The sequence below is a fragment of the Aythya marila genome (assembly GCF_965140915.1).
Source record: "Aythya marila genome assembly, chromosome: 15".
Lineage (NCBI taxonomy): Eukaryota > Metazoa > Chordata > Aves > Anseriformes > Anatidae > Aythya > Aythya marila.
The window spans coordinates 12,265,525-12,282,589 of NC_139056.1; the positions used below are offsets into that span (position 1 = coordinate 12,265,525).

The window sequence follows — 17,065 nt, forward strand, 5'->3', positions numbered from 1 at the left end:
TGCAGTGACTGGTTTTTTTGTACCTTTCCAATAAAGCATTTTCTGGTTTCAGACTTGCCCTGGTGTATGGTCAGCGTTTTGGAGCTTGCATTGATTTTTTTTCAGGGGCATGTTTCCCTCGCCTGTCACCCGAGCGGCGTGCAGCTGGATGCAGTGCTGCGGGTGAGCGCTGTATTTTTGGGAGGAAGCCTTTTTGTGAGTGTCTGAGCCAGCTGGGTGCTTGCAGAGCCACCAGCTCGCCCAGGTCCCAGCCGTGACGTGTGAGACGTTCCTGTTCCTTGAGCATCAGGGGATATTTTGTGGTGGTGGCTTGCAGAGCATATGGGGACTGGCGGCCTGGTCATGGTGCTGGGGGCACCCTGCAGGGCTTGGCGTGGGGAGCTCAGGAGGTGAGACAGGTCCTGAGCTGCTCCCCTCCCTTCAGGGTTGTGAAAGAGCCCTGCGGTGCTTCCTATGCAACTGCTTGTGGAGAAACAGCTTTAACCCCTTAAATCAATACTTTGTTTTTCCCTGTTTGTTCCTCTGGGATTTAAAGCAGTGGTGCCTCTGACAGAGAGCTCCTGGGAGCCGCGTTAGCTTTGGTGGTCGCGGTCACTGGTGAGGGGTTGGAGTAGGCCTCCATCGTCTGCTTCAGCTCCTGTTGGCAGGGATGGCAGCGAGGGAGGTGGGACGTTGTGTCTGCCAGGGATGGAGGAGCAGGAGCTGAGGTGGAAAAGAGTGTTGGGACTCAGCCAGGTGGAAGTTTGGGGTGAAAGGAGACTCGGCCCTCACCGTGCTTAGGGTAGGGGGAAGGAAGGCCTAGAGCTGGGGGAAGTCTCAGTATGCGGGGCTGGCACCACACGAGTCCCGCTGGCAGTTCTGGCAACCTGCTGCCTGTGGAGGGCTGGGGCCTCACAGGTGGGTGCCACCACCCCAAAAAAGAAATGCTTCTGCCTTGCAGTGTATGTTCTGAGGCCAGCACGGTCAGCCCCTGCTCTTGTGGGTGCTCCTGTTGTAGAGGAAGAGGAGACGAGGAGGAATCCTGCCTTAGGAACACAGCACCACAGCTGCTAGACGACTCATGCCACCTAAGGCACCTCGAGTATATCAGCTCTCCGTGGATGTGTTCTGACGTTGCAGGGGTTTGAGGGCAGGGGCAGAGCCCAGGAGGAGCCGTGAGCCTCTCTCTCCTCTCAGAGGCTCAGGAGGAGCAGGAGGCTGAGCCTGCTGGAGGAGGCCGTGTTGCCTGCTGCTGCACAGCGCGGCCGCCAGCTGGGGTCCAGCCCAGCACGGCTCCTTCGGGCTGGCATCGCGCTGCTGACTCGGATGAGTCACAGCTGGTTTTTTATTATTTTTTTTTTCTCTCTCTCCGTGTTTTGCTTGCAAGAAAGACCTGTTTTACATATAATACAGTAATCAGGGCTTGACATAAATAGGCGATTGTTACCGTCTGCAGTGGGAATTGCACCTGCTGGCAAAAGCAATGAATGCAGCCCATTATGCGCTGGAGTCGATCATTTGTGCAATGAAGTACAACTACGCTCCTCGCTGTGTTCTTGTGCGAGTCTGTATCTCAGCGGCTGTGAGCCCGCTGGCAGATGCCCCATCGTCACCTCTGCAGTCTGTCCTCGCCCCGGGAGGCAAAGCAGCCTCTGTTCCTGCAGCTGCGGCAGGCTCCATCCCAGAGGGGCAGCGTGGACCAAGATGCTCGCTGAGAGACGGTCCTGCTTCGCTGACGGCTACGCGACAAAGCCAGGCAGCCTTGTCAATGCTGCTCTTTGTGGGCAGCGGGGTCCTGCCCCTGTGCCTGGATGTGCCAAGCACATGGCCCTTGTTTGCAGACCGGGTGACACCAAACGTGGCAGCGGTCTCACCGGCTGGGCAGGTACAAGCAGCGGAGCTCTGGAGCAGAGGACTTGCCAGACTGGCTCAGCCATAGCCTGCTCGTGTTGACTCCAGGCTTCCAGCACGATAAGATATTCTCTGATAATAAGAAATAGATTTTGTGCTGTTGCTGCCGAAGTCTGGGCTTGGCTCAGCGGATGAGGACCCGGCGGCTCTGAACTGCTGCATCTGCAGCTTAGGAGAGGCTTGGAAGAGGTGCAGCGCAAGCAGGGGGGCACGCACCGCTTGTGGAGTGAAAAAGATGAGCACAAACCCTGCGGGAATGCCAGAGTGTGGAGGATGCTGCGTGTGCAGGTATTTCTGCTGGGCCAGCACTGAGGGGCAGGGAGGACGCGGAGCTGGAGAGCATCAGCATTAGAGCAGGAACGGGCAGAGTGTGGGCTCTGCTCGCTGACCTAAGTGAAAAACACTTGTTCAATCCATGGTAGAAATTGCTGTTTATTAGAAAAAAAATCATAAATAAAATAATTTCATCTTGCAATTTACATTTTGCAGCTCAGGAGCAGGTGGAAAAAAAAACAAAAAAAAAAACAAACAAACACAAAAACACAACAAAACACTAGGAGCTCTAAAATGGCTATAAGCCTTACCCAGAGGTTGGTTTGCCATGCAAATCGAAGGCTCCGGACTTGCCCCTGTCCTTCCACTACCCAGCTCCCACCCCAACCAACAGCCCAAATAAGTTCCCAGGGACCATCTGATGAACAGCAAGGGAATAGAAATTGGAAAAAATAAAATCAGAGAGGAAGTTTAACAGAAGGAGGCACGCTCTCCATCATGGATACAGAGAAAATCCTCCCTGGGAGCACTCCTGCCCTGAGTGCATCTCTGCCAATACCACCCTGGCTGGGCTCAGCCCCACATGCCTTTCTGCAGCTTGGCAGGGGTGAAATGAGTTTGTCAGATCTGGGAAATGGCTCACGCAGCCCTTGCACCGCTGAGCTCCCCGGGTCCCCCAGCATCCCATATCTGGCCCAGCCTGGCCGCAGCACTTGTTTCCTGCAAGCAGGGGTAGGGATGTGGAATAGAGGGGTTAGGAGGAACAGACAGTTCCCGGTCAGTGCATTCCTACCACCACCAGTCACAGTCTGGTTCCCTAATAATGCCTCTGATAAGGAAGCTGGAATCCCTTTTAACTTCTGATCCGCTCAGAGATAAGTCGGTTTAGACATAAACAAGTGCCTCTGTCACCAGCAGCTCTCAGAAATGCAGCTGTGAGACCTCGTGGTGAAGTCCGAGTGAGGTCCCGCTGCTGCTCCCGGGGGACTTGCTCAGGCAGCTGCATCCCCATCTGGAGGGAGAGGAGGATGAGTTACTTTTCCTCCTCTGTAAAGGTCTCCTGCATGACTCCATAGGCTTTTTGGGGGGAAGAAAGGAAAATGTGTAAAAATAAGGCATGATGTCTTTCAAACATTACCGGGTTTTGAGGTGAAGTGAAGTCACCTTCCTGCTCTGCTTTTCTCCACAGGGCCCTTGAGATCATTTTTTACCCAAATCAGGCAAAACTAGAGCAGAACCGTGCTGAGAAAAGCATTTCTCTCAGGCCTGGGCGCTGCTTGCAGGCAGGAGGAGGGTGAGGGCAGCCAGTCCATCCGATGGCACGGGTGGGTGGCCCGGCTCGCTGGGGACCCCAGCCAGGGTACAGGCACGGGGCTGGCACCCAAACCCTGGCAGCAAAGAGCTGAGCTCAGCACGTGACTGCTTGGCCACAGAGCAAAGAGCCCGGTCCCTAACACCAGCAGAGACAGGACAGCAGGAGCTGGCACTGTTTGATTTAACCTTTCCCTGGGTTATTGCATCTTCCCTTCAAGGGACTGCCCTTTGAGTAGAGTTCTCGGCTTCCCTCTCCTCCTCTCAGCACTCTGATTAGACCAGGTTGTCTCAGCCTCCAGACAGTCCCCCCTTCCATGGGTTTAAGCCTCTCCAGTGTCACTGTCCCCTCTGACTTCTCCTACAGCTCCTCGTCCGACAGGATCAGCACTCTCTTCTCGATGTTTTTGCTCTTTCTGCCGCTCACTCCCTCTGCCTTGGAGGCCACGTGCCCGTTCTCGCCCGGCGCTTTGTGCTCTGCCTCCTGCATGGACTGCTGGGTGTACTGCTGGTACGTGGGCGAGAAGTTGTGGATGGCGTCCTGCACGATGTCCTGGGGGCTCATGGTCTCCTTCAGCCCGCTCGAGATGCTCTGCATCGGGGCGAGGTTTGCTGAAAAAAAGGAGAGCAGGAGGGTGATGGGACATCAGATGAGCAACAGCCCGAGTGCTCCGAGGTTGCAGTGACACTTTTCCTTAGAAGAAAGGAGGAAGAGGAGAGGAAGAGCTACCTGTTGTGTTTTCTTTCTTCTCCCTGTACACCTGGCAGGTAAACGCGTAGCGCAGGGCAATGGAAGCAAAGAGCATCTCGATGCAGATGATGAAGTTCTGGTAGCCAGCAGCCACTGTCCCAGCTCCCACCTCCTTCCCGTCTATGATCTGAACTTCAGGGATCACCCCGCACTTCTCCAGGATTGCCAGCAGCGTCCCTGTGCAGGGGAAGGGAGAGGGGTCAGCTCTGGTCCCGCATCCCTGGGCTGCGTGGTGCTGCGAGAGGAGGAGGACGGGGGACCCACCTTGCCAGAAGGAGAGGAAGATGACGGCCTTGATGGTGATGAACTTGAGGACCGGCTCAAACGGGCGCAGCAGGTCCATGGTGGCGAAGTAGAAGAGGAAGAGGGCGTAAAGCGCCAGGCTGACGGAGAAGTTGTAGATGATGGTGATGTAGAGGTAGCCGCTTCGGACACTGCGGGGAGAGAGCAGGCTGCTGGAGCGAGCACAACCAGAGGCAAAGAGGGAAGAAGGGGAGCAGGGGGTGGGAGGCGTGCGTGGCTTTGTCTTGGGGGGCAGCCCAGCTGGGGAAGGAGAATGGGAAGTGGGGGAGCAGGGGCTGCTGTCACTTTTCCTCTCTTGTGTGACCGTTTGTGTGATGGCCCCTGAGCGTTTCATCCCCATCTCATCGGGGGACAGTGAGTCTCCATTCCTGGGTGCTTTGGGCTCCTCATGGCCTTGCTGCCTGGGGAGGCCTGGCAGGTCACCCTGTCCCCTGCGATGGAGCAGGGACCCAACCTGTCCCCTTCCCCCCAGGAGGCCGGTGCCTCCTCCCCAGCCCCACACAGCATCCTCACTTGAAGTCCCCGTCGTGGTACTTCCCGAACGCCTGCAGGATGATGGTGACGATGGCCATGAGGGGTTTCACGATGCAGAACTGCAGCGTGGCCTACACAGGGGAGAGACACCGTGCACTCAGGGCCATCCTGTCCCCCCAGCCCCACCACAGCCAAGCTCCCTGCTCCCGGAACACAGGGGTGAGCGATTCTCCATCTCTGGAGTGACCAGCACTGCGGGCTGAGATCTGGACCAGCAGACAGGAGGGAGCAGGGCTGTGCCCCCGAGTGCTCACAAAAAGCAGCAGAGCCACGCTGAGGCAGAGGACTGGCTGGCTCACAGACAGACCAGTGCCAGGATTTGTCCCTGCAGCGCAGCCCTGGGCGGTGAGGGAGCCGTCCAGCTAACCTGGGACTGGACAGAGATAAAAATCTCAGCTCTGCAGTGGGAGGAGACCCTGACTCAGCAGTGAGTCAGAGGCAAGGACAGCGAGCGCTGCGCTCTGCTGCTGGCCAGGTGCCGGCAGAGCTGCTCCCTCAGAGGAAAAAAAAAAAAGAGCATCTCGGGTAAGATTTCTCCTTGGGTAAGGAACCCACTGAGAGACAGCCTGGAGAGCCCTCATCCCTCAGTGCAGAGGGGAGCGGAGGCGATGCTCCCTGGCAGGTACCCACCTGCTTGCAGAAGCGCAGGAACCCGATGGAGTAGGACATGCCCTGAAGGCAGCAGGTCCCGTACAAGCAGCTGGACCTGGAAGTAGAAGCCAAGCAGATGCCATTGGGGCAGCCGGATGGGGAAGGTGGGTGAGGAAAAGCTGAGGAGCTAGTGGCGTGCCACCACTTACGCAATGGGCTTCCCTCGGATCTCCGTCATGATGGTGCTCTCCCCACCGAGGTACTCAAAGCACAGGCTTAGGAAGCTGTAAATCACGAAAGCTGGCAAGGCAAGGGCAGGCACAATCAGCAGGGCTGGTGGAGGTGTGGGGGGGTTCTTACATTTCCCATCCCTTCCTGCTCAGATGTCTTCTCACCCGCCCTGGCACAGCACCAGGGTTTGGGACTCGGGTCCAGGTGGGTGGGAGGCCACCAGCAGGTCAGATCCAGCTGAGCCAGACGCGCCGTGCCACGTGTACAAGGCAAGTGTGTTCTGCTGCAGACACAGCAGCTCCACTGTGTACACACAGCCCCTGCACTCAGGGCACGTGGTGGCACTTGTGTGTCCCAGCAGTGCCCAAGGAGCCAGCCCTCGTGCACACCCAGACAAGCCCAGCAGCCTTGCAGTTTTCTTGGCCAGCCCCACCAATTTTTGTTTCGTGCTCTCTTGGTCCAGACCTGAAGTATTACAAATGCCCCGGGGGAAGCAACCTGGTGCAAGAGCAACCTCAGCTCTCAACAGTTCCCCCCTGTACCACAAACATCCCAACTCCCCAGTTTCTTAGGTAAGTGTACCTGCTTTAGAAAAACTGCATTGCTACCTCAATGGTAGCCAGAAAACCCTTCCTGGGAACATGACCAGACGCTGGGCTCCCTCTGAGCCAGCAGGCATCTGCCCATGGGCCACCTCTCTCCCTGCTGCTGCTGGGGAAGGAAGGGGAAACCTCCACGTGGAGGAAGGGAGAGTTGGAAGTGAAAATGGTGGAGATCTGGCACCGTGTGCAACCCAGGCTGCTCCAGAGACATGTCAGTGGGAGGAGAGTCCTGCTTTGCTTTCAGCACCCCGTGCTCACCTTCGTAGCAGTCGCGCACCGAGTCGAAGTAGACGTAGTACTGGTGGCTGCCGAGGAGGAGGAGGCTGAGCCAGGAGTCGAAGGCGTAGATGGGCACGATGAAGAGGATGCGGATGATGTAGCGCTGCTCCTTGGGGATGGTGTAGTTCCTCAGGTGCGTGTAGATCTGCAGAGGAGAGCGTGCCCGTTGCACACAGCTCCGGCTAGGACTGATGACTGAGCTGGGGCTGGCTCCTGGAGGCAGTGGCTCACCCCAGGGCAGCCCCAGCAGCACGGATCTAAAATCACCAGCAGCATCACAAAACGTGCCTGCTGGCAGGGTGCTGCAAGGCCGCGTGCCCCAAAGGCACAGTTCTGGGGTGCTGGAGGAGACACGTGCTGGAGCTCCTGGCTGGGAGCTGCCTGCAGGCGCTGCTGATGCCCTGCACCTCTCCCAGCTCTGGCAGCATGCGGGCAAAGTCCACGCTCGCGAGGCAGAGATATCCCCTGCAGCCCCAGGAGGAAATACCCACCCGGGGCGATGGTTTGCAGCGAGCTTGGTGCCGATCGATAGCTTTGCCCCAGAGCTACCCCAGAGCTGCAGCTCCATCCTGCCTGTACCTGGTGGAAGGTGATGATGAGCGCCGACCAGACGAAGATGCCGGAGATGGCCTGTGCCGCCGTGGTGGTGAGGAAGAGCTGCTGGCCGTCCTGGGAGTCGTTGTGGGCGGTCATCGGCATGGCAAAGGCTGGGGAAGGGGTGGCCGAGGGCAGCCTGGTCACCGTGCTGGGCCCCGGGGAGCCGGGTGGCGTGGGAGAGGGCATGGCCCGGGTGGCATTACTCATCTGCAGGAGGGAGAGGCACGGGGAGTGGCGCAGGATGGAGGTAAGCTGGGGAGGGGGAAGGTCCCTGCAGGTTTCCCGGCCCACGCAACGTGGACAAACCACCTGTGAGTTTTTCTCCTCCCCAGGCCTTTTCCAGCAGGTCCCTCACCCAAGCCAGCCGATTCACTGTGGCCAGGGCTGCTGCTTCCCACAGGACAATGCAAATGTCCTCCAAGAGCAGACCCTCGTGTCTCCAAGGGGGTGTCTGTGCTCCCTGTGTCCCATGAAATGCCTGCTTTTCCCCGCCTGCCTTGCTCCTTCTGGTTTTCTCAGGGAAAGACCTGCCCATGTTTGTGCTCCTTGGAGGACACTTGTGGCTCAGGACCCTTTTTCACCAGGCACCAGAGACTTAAGGCCTAAAATCACCCCCATCCAGCCCCTTACCAACAAACCATCAGGCCCCTGACATCCCTTCAGACAGTGCGTGCACATCTTCATCTCCTTGGGACTCCAGAGAACACCAAGACCCTTGCAGTGTCATCTCCCCCCCCCCAAAAAAATGTGGCTCCTTTCCCCATGGGTAACACGCTAGGGGCAAACCCTGGGGTTTACCAAGGAGCTGGGCATTTGGCATCGCCATCACTTGAAGTTCAGCCAGGGAGCAAGCCTCAGCCCTTTCGGGATTTAGGGGGTCCTGCTGGGATTTGGGGATGCTGGAGCACTCCTGCACCTCCACAGCGTCCTCATGGGCAGCTCTGCCCTCCCCAAAGCCGCTCACCCCAAGCACTCCCAGCACAGAGAGTGGCTGGGACACACAGGGCACTGTGCACCCTGCAGCTCCAAACAGCAAGGACCAGCCTAATAATACACTTTTATTTATAGGGCAGCTTCATATCTCAAGGCCAACAGATGCACAAACTGCCGTGTTTGGCCTCTCTTTGTGCTAATCTATGGAAAGCTGCTTTTTCCCCAAGTACAACAATAGTGGTTTGAAAACCAGCAGCGAGAGGAGCTCTACCAATGCAGACGCTCCTCGGCACGCTGGTCATAAACAAAGATTTCAGCTGCTCGGTAACTATCACCCGGAGGAAAACCTGTAAGCACGGACTGGCGAGCGGCAGGAAAATATCTGCCGGCGATAAGCCTGCTAGGGAACGACCTCGATCCACTTAAAACACAGGAACCAACCCAAAGCTGGAGCTCGCCTGGCTCGCCCTCTCTCCGAACCCCAAGCTGGTAGGAGAGGAAACCCAGCTGGTGTCAGATCAACGGCCCTAAAAATACCTCCCACCGCCTGTAAGAGGAGATGCCCGGGGCGGGCTGGGTGGCCGCGGGCTGGCGAGGTCCCAAGGGCTCGTCCCGGCGTACCTGCGGCTGGCCGAGGGCTCACGGAGGTGGCAGGAGCTGGGTTTTTTTGCCCCGTGCAGCCGTCGTGACCCTGCCCCGGCCAGCAGGAAGCAGGATCCCGGGGAGGGATCTGTTCTTTGGACAGAGCGGACCTGCCTTGTAAACATTAACTGGAGGCCAGGGAGAGCTGGAGGCATGGGGAGGAGGGAGAGAGACGAGCTGGGCCCCCTTCCCCGCAGCCCCCCGTGCTTTTTGGGGATGCCCTGTGTCAGGTGCTGTCCCTCTGCCCAAGCTTTGTGTTGGGGGAGGGCACGATCCGGCTCAATTCCTAATCGCTAGACCCATTTATTCTGTTCTCAGCCCGGCGCCGTGCCGCGGATGCTCGGCCCAAGCCGTGCTGCCTCCTATTAGCTTTCACAGCCCGGCTGCGCAGCGAGCACCACGGCACCAGCAGCCGGCCCTGGCAGGCTCTCCCGCATTGTAAAACTCTTAACACGTCGCAGCAAGTCATTAAAGACAACAGCCTCCGTGCCACTCGGAGCCAGGGCTCCCAGCTCCAGAGGTAATCAGATCCCGGCCGTGCAAGGTAGCCGGGCAATTCAATGCAGCCAAGGGCCCGTTTGCTTCCAAAACAAAGGCAGCCAGGAGGTGCGAGGGTAATTCTAGCTCCAAAACTCAGCTCAACGGGATGGTGCTAGTGCCACATCCAGCCGGGCTGTGCTCAGACACCTGCCCTGTTCCCCTCTGCGACTTGGGGATGTTAAGGGAGCGCTGAGCCAAAAAAAAAAACAGGCACTGGCACCTTTCTTGGGGCAGACCACCTGTAGGATTGTGTTGTCTGGGATTTTCCTTGCATGACAGGCTGCTGGATCCCTCCCCAGCTGCCTGCTGCCAGGACGCCTTGCGGAGCACAAACCCCACCCTGGCGGCTGCCCCGTGGGGCAGGGACAGCCAGGAAGGGAGCAGAAGCCCCCACAACCCCCCGCCAGGAGGAATACCTCCAGCATGTGCCCAAAATAAGGCAGAGCAGCACCCAAAATAAGGCGGAGCAGTGCGTGATGCACGCACAGGGCTCCTGCTGCAGGCTCTGCCCTGCCACCTGCACCCACAGGTGCTGGGAGCCGATGGCTGGGGCAGCCTCTGCTCTGTTTGAGGAGCACCGGGACCCCCCAGCAGCCCACCGGGATCCCCTTCCCCATCCCAGGGCCCCACTCACCCTGCGGGGCTCCTCCGGGAGCCGGCCTCGGCTGCCTCCTGCCGTGCACCTGCCTCCGCATCCCCTGCGCCCTCCTCCACCACCAGACTCCTCCTCCGGGCACCTTCCCAGCCGGGCACCCTCACCTCGCCAGCCCCGGGGGGCTCAGTCCCAGCCCCTCTGCCCCTTCCCTGGGCCCCAGGGTGGCTGGAGCAGCAGGTAGAGCTTTGCCTCCTGAGGAAAAGCTGCCAAACGTACCTTTCCAGTCCGCCCCACTTGGCACCCACGCCCGGAAAGCAAACACGGAAGGCTCCGGCGCTGCTGCCCCGTGAGCGCCCCGTGAGCACCCCGTGGCTGTGGGTGAGCGCCGTGCCACCTGCACGGGCAGCGAAGACGGTTCTCCTTGCAGTTGGGAGTTAAATCTTTCCCGGAGGATAACGATGACTAAAAGGCAGACATCTGGTTGTACAAGCAGCCAGGCTCGCGTGGCTGTTTTTTGGGGCAGGCCTTCCCCCAGCTTTACTGCAGAGCAGAGAGCAAAGTCGAAGGACCAAGTGCTCACGGTCAGATTTATCACCCGCAGGAAGGCAGCCAGATAAGTCTGTTGCGGCTCCGAGCATCAAATGGCAGAGATTGCCACGTCCTTTCTTTGCCTGCCACTGTGTGCAGACCTGGTGGCAAAGAGAACCAGGAAATTCTGGTGGTTAATCTGTGGTTGGCGTTCAGGTAGCAACACTCAAGGTCTTCAGGGCACAGCAGCGGTGTGCTGACGTTACCACCACAGTGGGAGATGTGATGATTTACATTCAATTTGCTGATTAACATACACTTTCCACAAGTTGCTGGACCCACAGACACCGTGGGAGTACCACGAACCAGGAAATTCACTGAATTTTGTAACGGAAAAGGATCTCTACCAGCAAACCAGGATCAGCATTAACAAATTCCACATGCCTCTCTCAGCCCTCCTAGAGCAACAACATAAAAAAGTGTAAAAGAGAGAAAATGTGGAGTTCTGACAGATGCAAATCTTTGATTCTTGGAAGCACAGTTTGGAAAACTATTTTTAGATGAAATTTCTTGTCAAGGGCAGCTGCGAGCCTGCAGCTTTTGAATGTACTTTAAAAAAACCTTTCATTTCTCATTATCCTTTAAATATTGTAAATAACCCTTCCTTCAGAGGGAGTCCTTTTGAAGTTCATTTTCTGCTTTTCTACCTTTAGGGGATCTTTTAGCAACAGAAATGATCCTGCAACTGGATCTACAAGGGGAATGGCTGTGCTGATTCTGCTAGTATCAATGGTTCCTAACACAACACAGGTCTTTCCTGCCCAGAATTTAAACACAAGACCTGTCCTCTGTCTACTCAGTCAAGTTCATAAGTGACAAAAGTGTGTAATGGCTTACTTACAAATTTACTACTTGGTGTTAATTGTTCAAAGAAAAGGTAAAAACAAACCTGCTTTCCAGGCAAATAGCAAGAGCTGGGCTATTAAGTGTTGCGTTTACTCACATGACTTCAAGTAACACCACTTCTTTTCAATGGACTTGGCAGACACACCGCTGTGTAACCCCCACGAGTCCTTCTGACCTCACATCTCCTCTGACAGATGGTTTAGAACAGGGGCAGCTTGCTGCGGGTGGTCCAGAGCTACGCACATGCTGCCTCTCTAAAATGCTGGTGACATATAACAAGTAAACAGCCAATATTTTGTCTTTTTTCCACTACTAATTTGGGTTCCTTTCTGCCATCCTGACGTCAGCTTTCAAAAACTTTGAGCAGTTTAATTATCTACCTCTCTTTAAAATTTGACTGAAAGTAAAGAATGGGTTCAGAATACATCAGGAAGGGACTGACATACGGACAAAAGCACTCATATAGGACTCATTTCCTTAAAAAAAACAGTCAAGAAAGTCTTTCCTATTATGCAACTGCTGCTGATTTGTTACCGAGGCTTGTATTTCAATTGAAGTGATTTTCACAGAGTAAGAAAGAAAACACATAAAATTAGATTCATCAATGTTTCTTTTATTCACTCTGCACTGGGTGTTCCCCTTTGCGGTACACTGTAGCTACAGAGCTTGGCATCTATTACTCCTCAGGACACAAATGCAGAGCCATGTTTCTCAAATATACAACCCACCCAAAGTGATAAAAATAAAATTTCTCTTGTATGTCGAGACAGTTGTGCTTGTCTCATCACTGACTATATGGACTGCAAACCTGTCACAGTAATAAAACCCACAAACATTCTACACAGTAGAGAAAAATTCATCAAATTCCTCAGTATGTCCAAAACCAGCACAAAGACATTCCATCATTTTCATTTTTTGTCCTTTTAAAAAAGTGGTGATGAGTCATGGACTCAAGATCATTTCCTTGAATCCAGATGGTACAACTTCACCACACTTGGCAACTTCGGATCACTTCCCGTAGAGCTTGTATTCCTTCCATGGTCTTGTCTTTTAAAGCCATGGCGAGAAGAACAGGTTTGTTCCCAGCTTCCTGAGACACGAACGCCACCAGGTTTTTGGCACAAACATGGACGAGGGGCTGAAAAGCAAAGGTATACAGATGTGTACTCTTACAGCTGGGAGAGCCCTCCTACGTGCGTTAGGAGAGGAAGAGTCTTGCAATGACTCGTTCGTGGAGCACACAGAGAACCTGCCTATACTGGACTCAGATTGAACATGAGTTTGCTGAACAGTTCCAGCATGATTAGAAACAGACACGCAGCTTGGCTGGTCAGCAAAGCCAAGCCATGGTACAGGACATTTTAGAAAGCACTTTCTCAACTATCTTAAAATGGAAGAGTTTGGACCTGAGAGCAACAGCTGTTCAACCCACCCTGAAACAACTTAACGGGAGCTGCACTTGAATTAAGTTTTGCACTCATTTGGAAAATTTGGAAAGCTGGTGTGGGGAATCTTTCCTTCCACCGTTGTAGAAAGACAGCGAAGAAAGCTGTCTTGTTTTTTGCAATTCTTAGAGATCTCAAAGTGGTGTTATATACATGCTCTTTACATGCCATGTGTAAAAGACGTGTTTCTGATTTTAATAGAATAATGAAAAACAGAAATAAATGGTGAGGCCAAAGCAGAGAAGAAAAGGGATAGAATTTTCTTAGTGATGTTTCTTTAACAAGAATGTCAAGCTTGTCTAGGATTTATTGGCACCATAGCTATGTATTTATTAAAAGGCTGAGCTTGTTTGATTTTAGCAAACATTGTGTGTTGGAAGCGTGTCCTATCCCAAACAGGGATGTTAATGGCAACAAGCAGGAAACCAGCAAACTAAAAAGCCTTTCCTTAAAGTTTAGATTGATTAAGTTGGTAAAATTATTTAAAAATACTATGTAACCAAGTATAAAAAGGCACTTTCCATCTCCAAAATAAAACATAAAAACAGATTGAAGGTGGTGCCATTCAGAATTAGCAGATGTCACACCTACCAAAGCAAAGGTTCTCCCATCTAGGAAAGGCAGCTATTACTGAAGAATGAGAACTCCATAATGAGAAGCTGCAGACAGAATTGGGAACCTGTGCTGCTAGTTTTTTCTACTTTAGGCTAGTAAGTAATATTTGACAGCTCCAGCCCTGATGGAAAGCCTCATAATCTTGTAGCTCTGTAACTTTTTGTTTTAATGCTTGACTAGTTGACGCTTTGCAAAATGCGTTTCCTTCTGCTTTCTCTCCAGCTTTGTGAAATAGTCGATAAAAACTCATTTTGTTGAAGCAAAACAAATTAAACTTTATCAAGGGCAGGTGCTGGCAAGCACACTTGGGAGAGGGCAACTAAAGTCCATTATGGGGCTGGCATGGGTGGGGGCTGGGGGGAGGAGACGAGACTTGAAAAGTTAAATTTATTGGAACTGAAACCCAGAAAAGGTTATCGAAGGCCAAATGTTTGATCTTGCAACCTTTAAATCAACACCAGCTGTATCAAACCTGCCATAAACACTGCAAAGCAACCCATATCCTGTAAGATACAAAATACCAGGCCCCCAAACCACTCAGTTAGTTAAACTTACGCTGAAGAACAGATAAATGCGCATATTTTTCTGATGAACCCCTCTTCCTTCGGAACAGATTTTTACATTAATTTTACCACTATGCAAACACTGCTTAACTACCGTGATTCATCAACTCCCTGGCAACTGGTGCAGCCCCACCTACCACATTTCCCCCTCTGCCTTGGTGCCAGCGTGCTGTACATCTGTTCTTACCTCATCCTTGCCCAGTAGCACTTTTGTGGTGAGCGAAGGCCTGCCAATGTTGTCGCCTATTGTGTTGGGGTCCACGTAGACGAGCGTCCCCAGCTTGCCGTACTGCGTTACCACCACAAGAATGGAGTTGGAGAAGGCCGTGCACACCACCTCCGTGGGGACCCCGTGTACCACTTCCTCTCGCTGCTTTGACGTCACGATGGGATTTGCTGCCATTGCTGCAGAAAACAATAACACGACATTAGATTAAAAACACAGATCACAGGCTATAAAAAGCCCGAATCCTTTCATTCACTTGGTGTACCAAGGTTAAGTTGATTTCAGGGAGTAACAGCACCCAGAGGTGTAGGCGAAGCGGTGAGCCAGGACAGGAACAGTTGTCAACACCCAGTGTCCACACACGCACCTCACAGGAAGGTGAAATACAAATGCCCCTACATGGAAAAGTTGCTGTTTATAGGTTTTCACACTGCTCGCAGTTTAACAATGAGTGGACCTGTTCCCACCAAGTGCAGCATGATGCAAAACCTCATGGCAGTTCCTCACCCTTACTGCCATCAAGGGGAGCCCCCCAAACCCCCCGCACCTCCCAGACTTCAGCACTGGGCGGGCAGGCAAGCAGGAAACAAAAACACCAACAATAACAACCCCAAACTATGTATTTTTTTTAGGATGCCCCCCCCCCCCAACATCGCATCCCTCAGAGATGAGGGGAGCAGCGCTGCGCCCCCACAGCACCCTCGCTGCGGGACGTGCCCGCCATCCCCTCAACCTGCCCCGGGCTCAGGCTGATCACAGGCCCCGCTCGCCCGCCCGTACCCTCCTCAGGCCTCGCCGCCGCCGCCGTTCTCCGCCCGGGCCCGCCCAGCCACGACAGAAGCGGCGCCTTTCCCCTCCCTCCAGCCGCCCGCGGCGCGGGGAGATGGCGCAGGGCCGCCGCCATCGCCGCCGCCGCCGTCCCCTCAGCGCGGGGCCGCCATTAGCGGGCCGCCCGCCCAGGGAGGCGCCATCTGCAGCTCCCCCCCCAACTCTGCTCCCCTCACGGGCAGCCCCCGCCCCCCCCCCCAAGCCCCTTTTTGGGTGTTTTCTGCCCATTTTTCGCTGAAAATCGCGGCTGAAAATATAGGAGGGAGTGGGATGTGCCCGTCCGTGACTGCCCTGGGTGTGTGGCGGGACGGGGTTGACCTGGTGGCAGGATGGAGGCTGCTAAATTTAACCTTTAATATTTATTTATTTATTTGTTTGTTTTTCTCAAGTTTTCACGCAGGATGTGACTGTGCCCAGCAGCTGGGGGTTGTGGTGTGGTGCTGAGTGGCTGAGGACTGCAGGGCGGGTCAGCAAAGGGGACACATTCTGTCACGACACCTTTGGTTTTGGGCCATCCATGAGCTCAAGGATGCCTTCACTTGGGTCCCGTCCTCCCCTGGCACTGGTGGGACACCTGGGTTCAATGCTGATGGGAGAAACGGGGTTGTTTTTACCAATAAAATACCCTTCAAGCCTTGCCCCCTTTGGTCTTGGTTCCTGAGCAGTATGCATATGGCTCGAGCAAGTAGCTGCTGCCCACCTGTGCTATAATGGGAGATAACGGCATGTATGTGAAGCGTGCAAAAAGATATTTATACACCATGAGCCATTCATACAAACATTTAATTTCTGTTACGTTCATACAGTTATTTTAGTGCTAATTAGGATTTTTCTCCTTTCCTCCTTTGAATTGCTAGTGCTTATGAGTAACAATTTTGGCCAATTTATACAAAGCTCTGGAAACTGTTTTTTTCTGAGATTCACAACTTTCTGGACCTTTGCATTTGCTGCGCTCAGTGCATCTAAAATTCAATCTAAGCCTTCATTTCTACTTGTTAGCTGTTCTTTACCATTCTTCATACCAGACACAAAATATCCCAGCTATGGTTGCAGGAAAAACATCCTGAATGCTGGGTTACCTCTTCAGAAGATCACTCTTAAGAGCTCATGATATTTTTGTTTTGTATTAAAAGTTTCAGCAAAACTTTTAACTAAATTCTAGGAAGAGTGCATAAACTTCGTGCTGAGAATGCTTTAAGGCACCATTAGAGAGCAGTAGAGGTCCACGGAAAAAAACTTCTGCTACAGCAGGTTATTGTGGTTAACGCAAAAGGAGAGGCTTGATACCTTTTTGGCACTCTGCACAGTCTGGCAAATAGTCTGTTTTCCAGCACTGCGAAAAACCAGCATTCCTATTTCTTGCCTACCACAATCACTTGAGGCTTTGCCTGTTTGACAGAGATAATAGCAGCTCTTGTCAGTAAAGCCTCCTGACTCATGAAGAAGTTTATTCCTGCTCTACCTTCTCTGGAGAATAATTTTACTTCAGGAAACACAAAGGACCAGATTCTTCCTGCCATCCTTGCCAGACTCTGTTTTATTTTTTACATGACAGGAGGACAAAGACAGTCCACTGTAGTTCAAACTTAGATGGAAACAGCTCTGTCCCTCATACTTCACTGTTTTTCATTAGGTTTGGAGCAAAGAGTTATTTTTAACAGTTTCATTTAATTGGAAGTCACATTTTGGCATGGATCTGAGGTAGGATGTAGCAAATGCATGAAGCAGACAGCAAGAGGTAACTGAGCCCTGAATTTTCATCACAAAAAATAAATACATTTTAAAAATATATGGATTACTTTTAAGGAGATTGTATTTGTCTGACTGTTTTTTGTCTGATGCAGGCAGGGCATGGGGATTTGAGAATGCACACCTTGGTAGA

At 53.4% G+C, this 17,065-nt stretch overlaps 2 protein-coding genes across 5 annotated transcripts; both read right to left on the reverse strand.

Annotated features, from left to right (window-relative positions):
- Window positions 1–831: 831 nt before the first annotated feature.
- On the reverse strand, window positions 832–10,426 carry TMEM184A (transmembrane protein 184A). 3 transcript variants are annotated; one of them, XM_082772326.1, is made up of 9 exons: window positions 10,349–10,426; window positions 7,345–7,569; window positions 6,745–6,910; window positions 5,863–5,953; window positions 5,693–5,768; window positions 5,042–5,133; window positions 4,490–4,659; window positions 4,205–4,402; window positions 832–4,086 (listed from the first exon to the last, which is right to left on the reverse strand). In XM_082772326.1, the coding sequence occupies exons 2-9, from the start codon at window positions 7,567–7,569 to the stop codon at window positions 3,836–3,838; spliced, it is 1,269 nt and encodes a 422-aa protein (XP_082628452.1). In that variant the 5' UTR covers window positions 10,349–10,426; the 3' UTR covers window positions 832–3,835. The 3 variants fall into 3 exon arrangements, with proteins under 3 accessions (XP_082628452.1, XP_082628451.1, XP_082628453.1); XM_082772325.1 differs by lacking the exon at window positions 10,349–10,426 and adding an exon at window positions 10,112–10,308; XM_082772327.1 differs by lacking the exon at window positions 10,349–10,426 and adding an exon at window positions 8,917–10,067.
- A 1,672-nt stretch (window positions 10,427–12,098) lies between these two features.
- Window positions 12,099–15,202, reverse strand: PSMG3 (proteasome assembly chaperone 3). 2 transcript variants are annotated; one of them, XM_082772007.1, is made up of 3 exons: window positions 15,136–15,202; window positions 14,317–14,534; window positions 12,099–12,644 (listed from the first exon to the last, which is right to left on the reverse strand). In XM_082772007.1, exons 2-3 carry the CDS (start codon window positions 14,530–14,532, stop codon window positions 12,492–12,494), a joined length of 369 nt encoding a protein of 122 aa, XP_082628133.1. In that variant the 5' UTR covers window positions 14,533–14,534; window positions 15,136–15,202; the 3' UTR covers window positions 12,099–12,491. The 2 variants fall into 2 exon arrangements, with proteins under 2 accessions (XP_082628133.1, XP_082628132.1); XM_082772006.1 differs by lacking the exon at window positions 15,136–15,202 and adding an exon at window positions 14,621–14,865.
- Window positions 15,203–17,065: the final 1,863 nt, after the last annotated feature.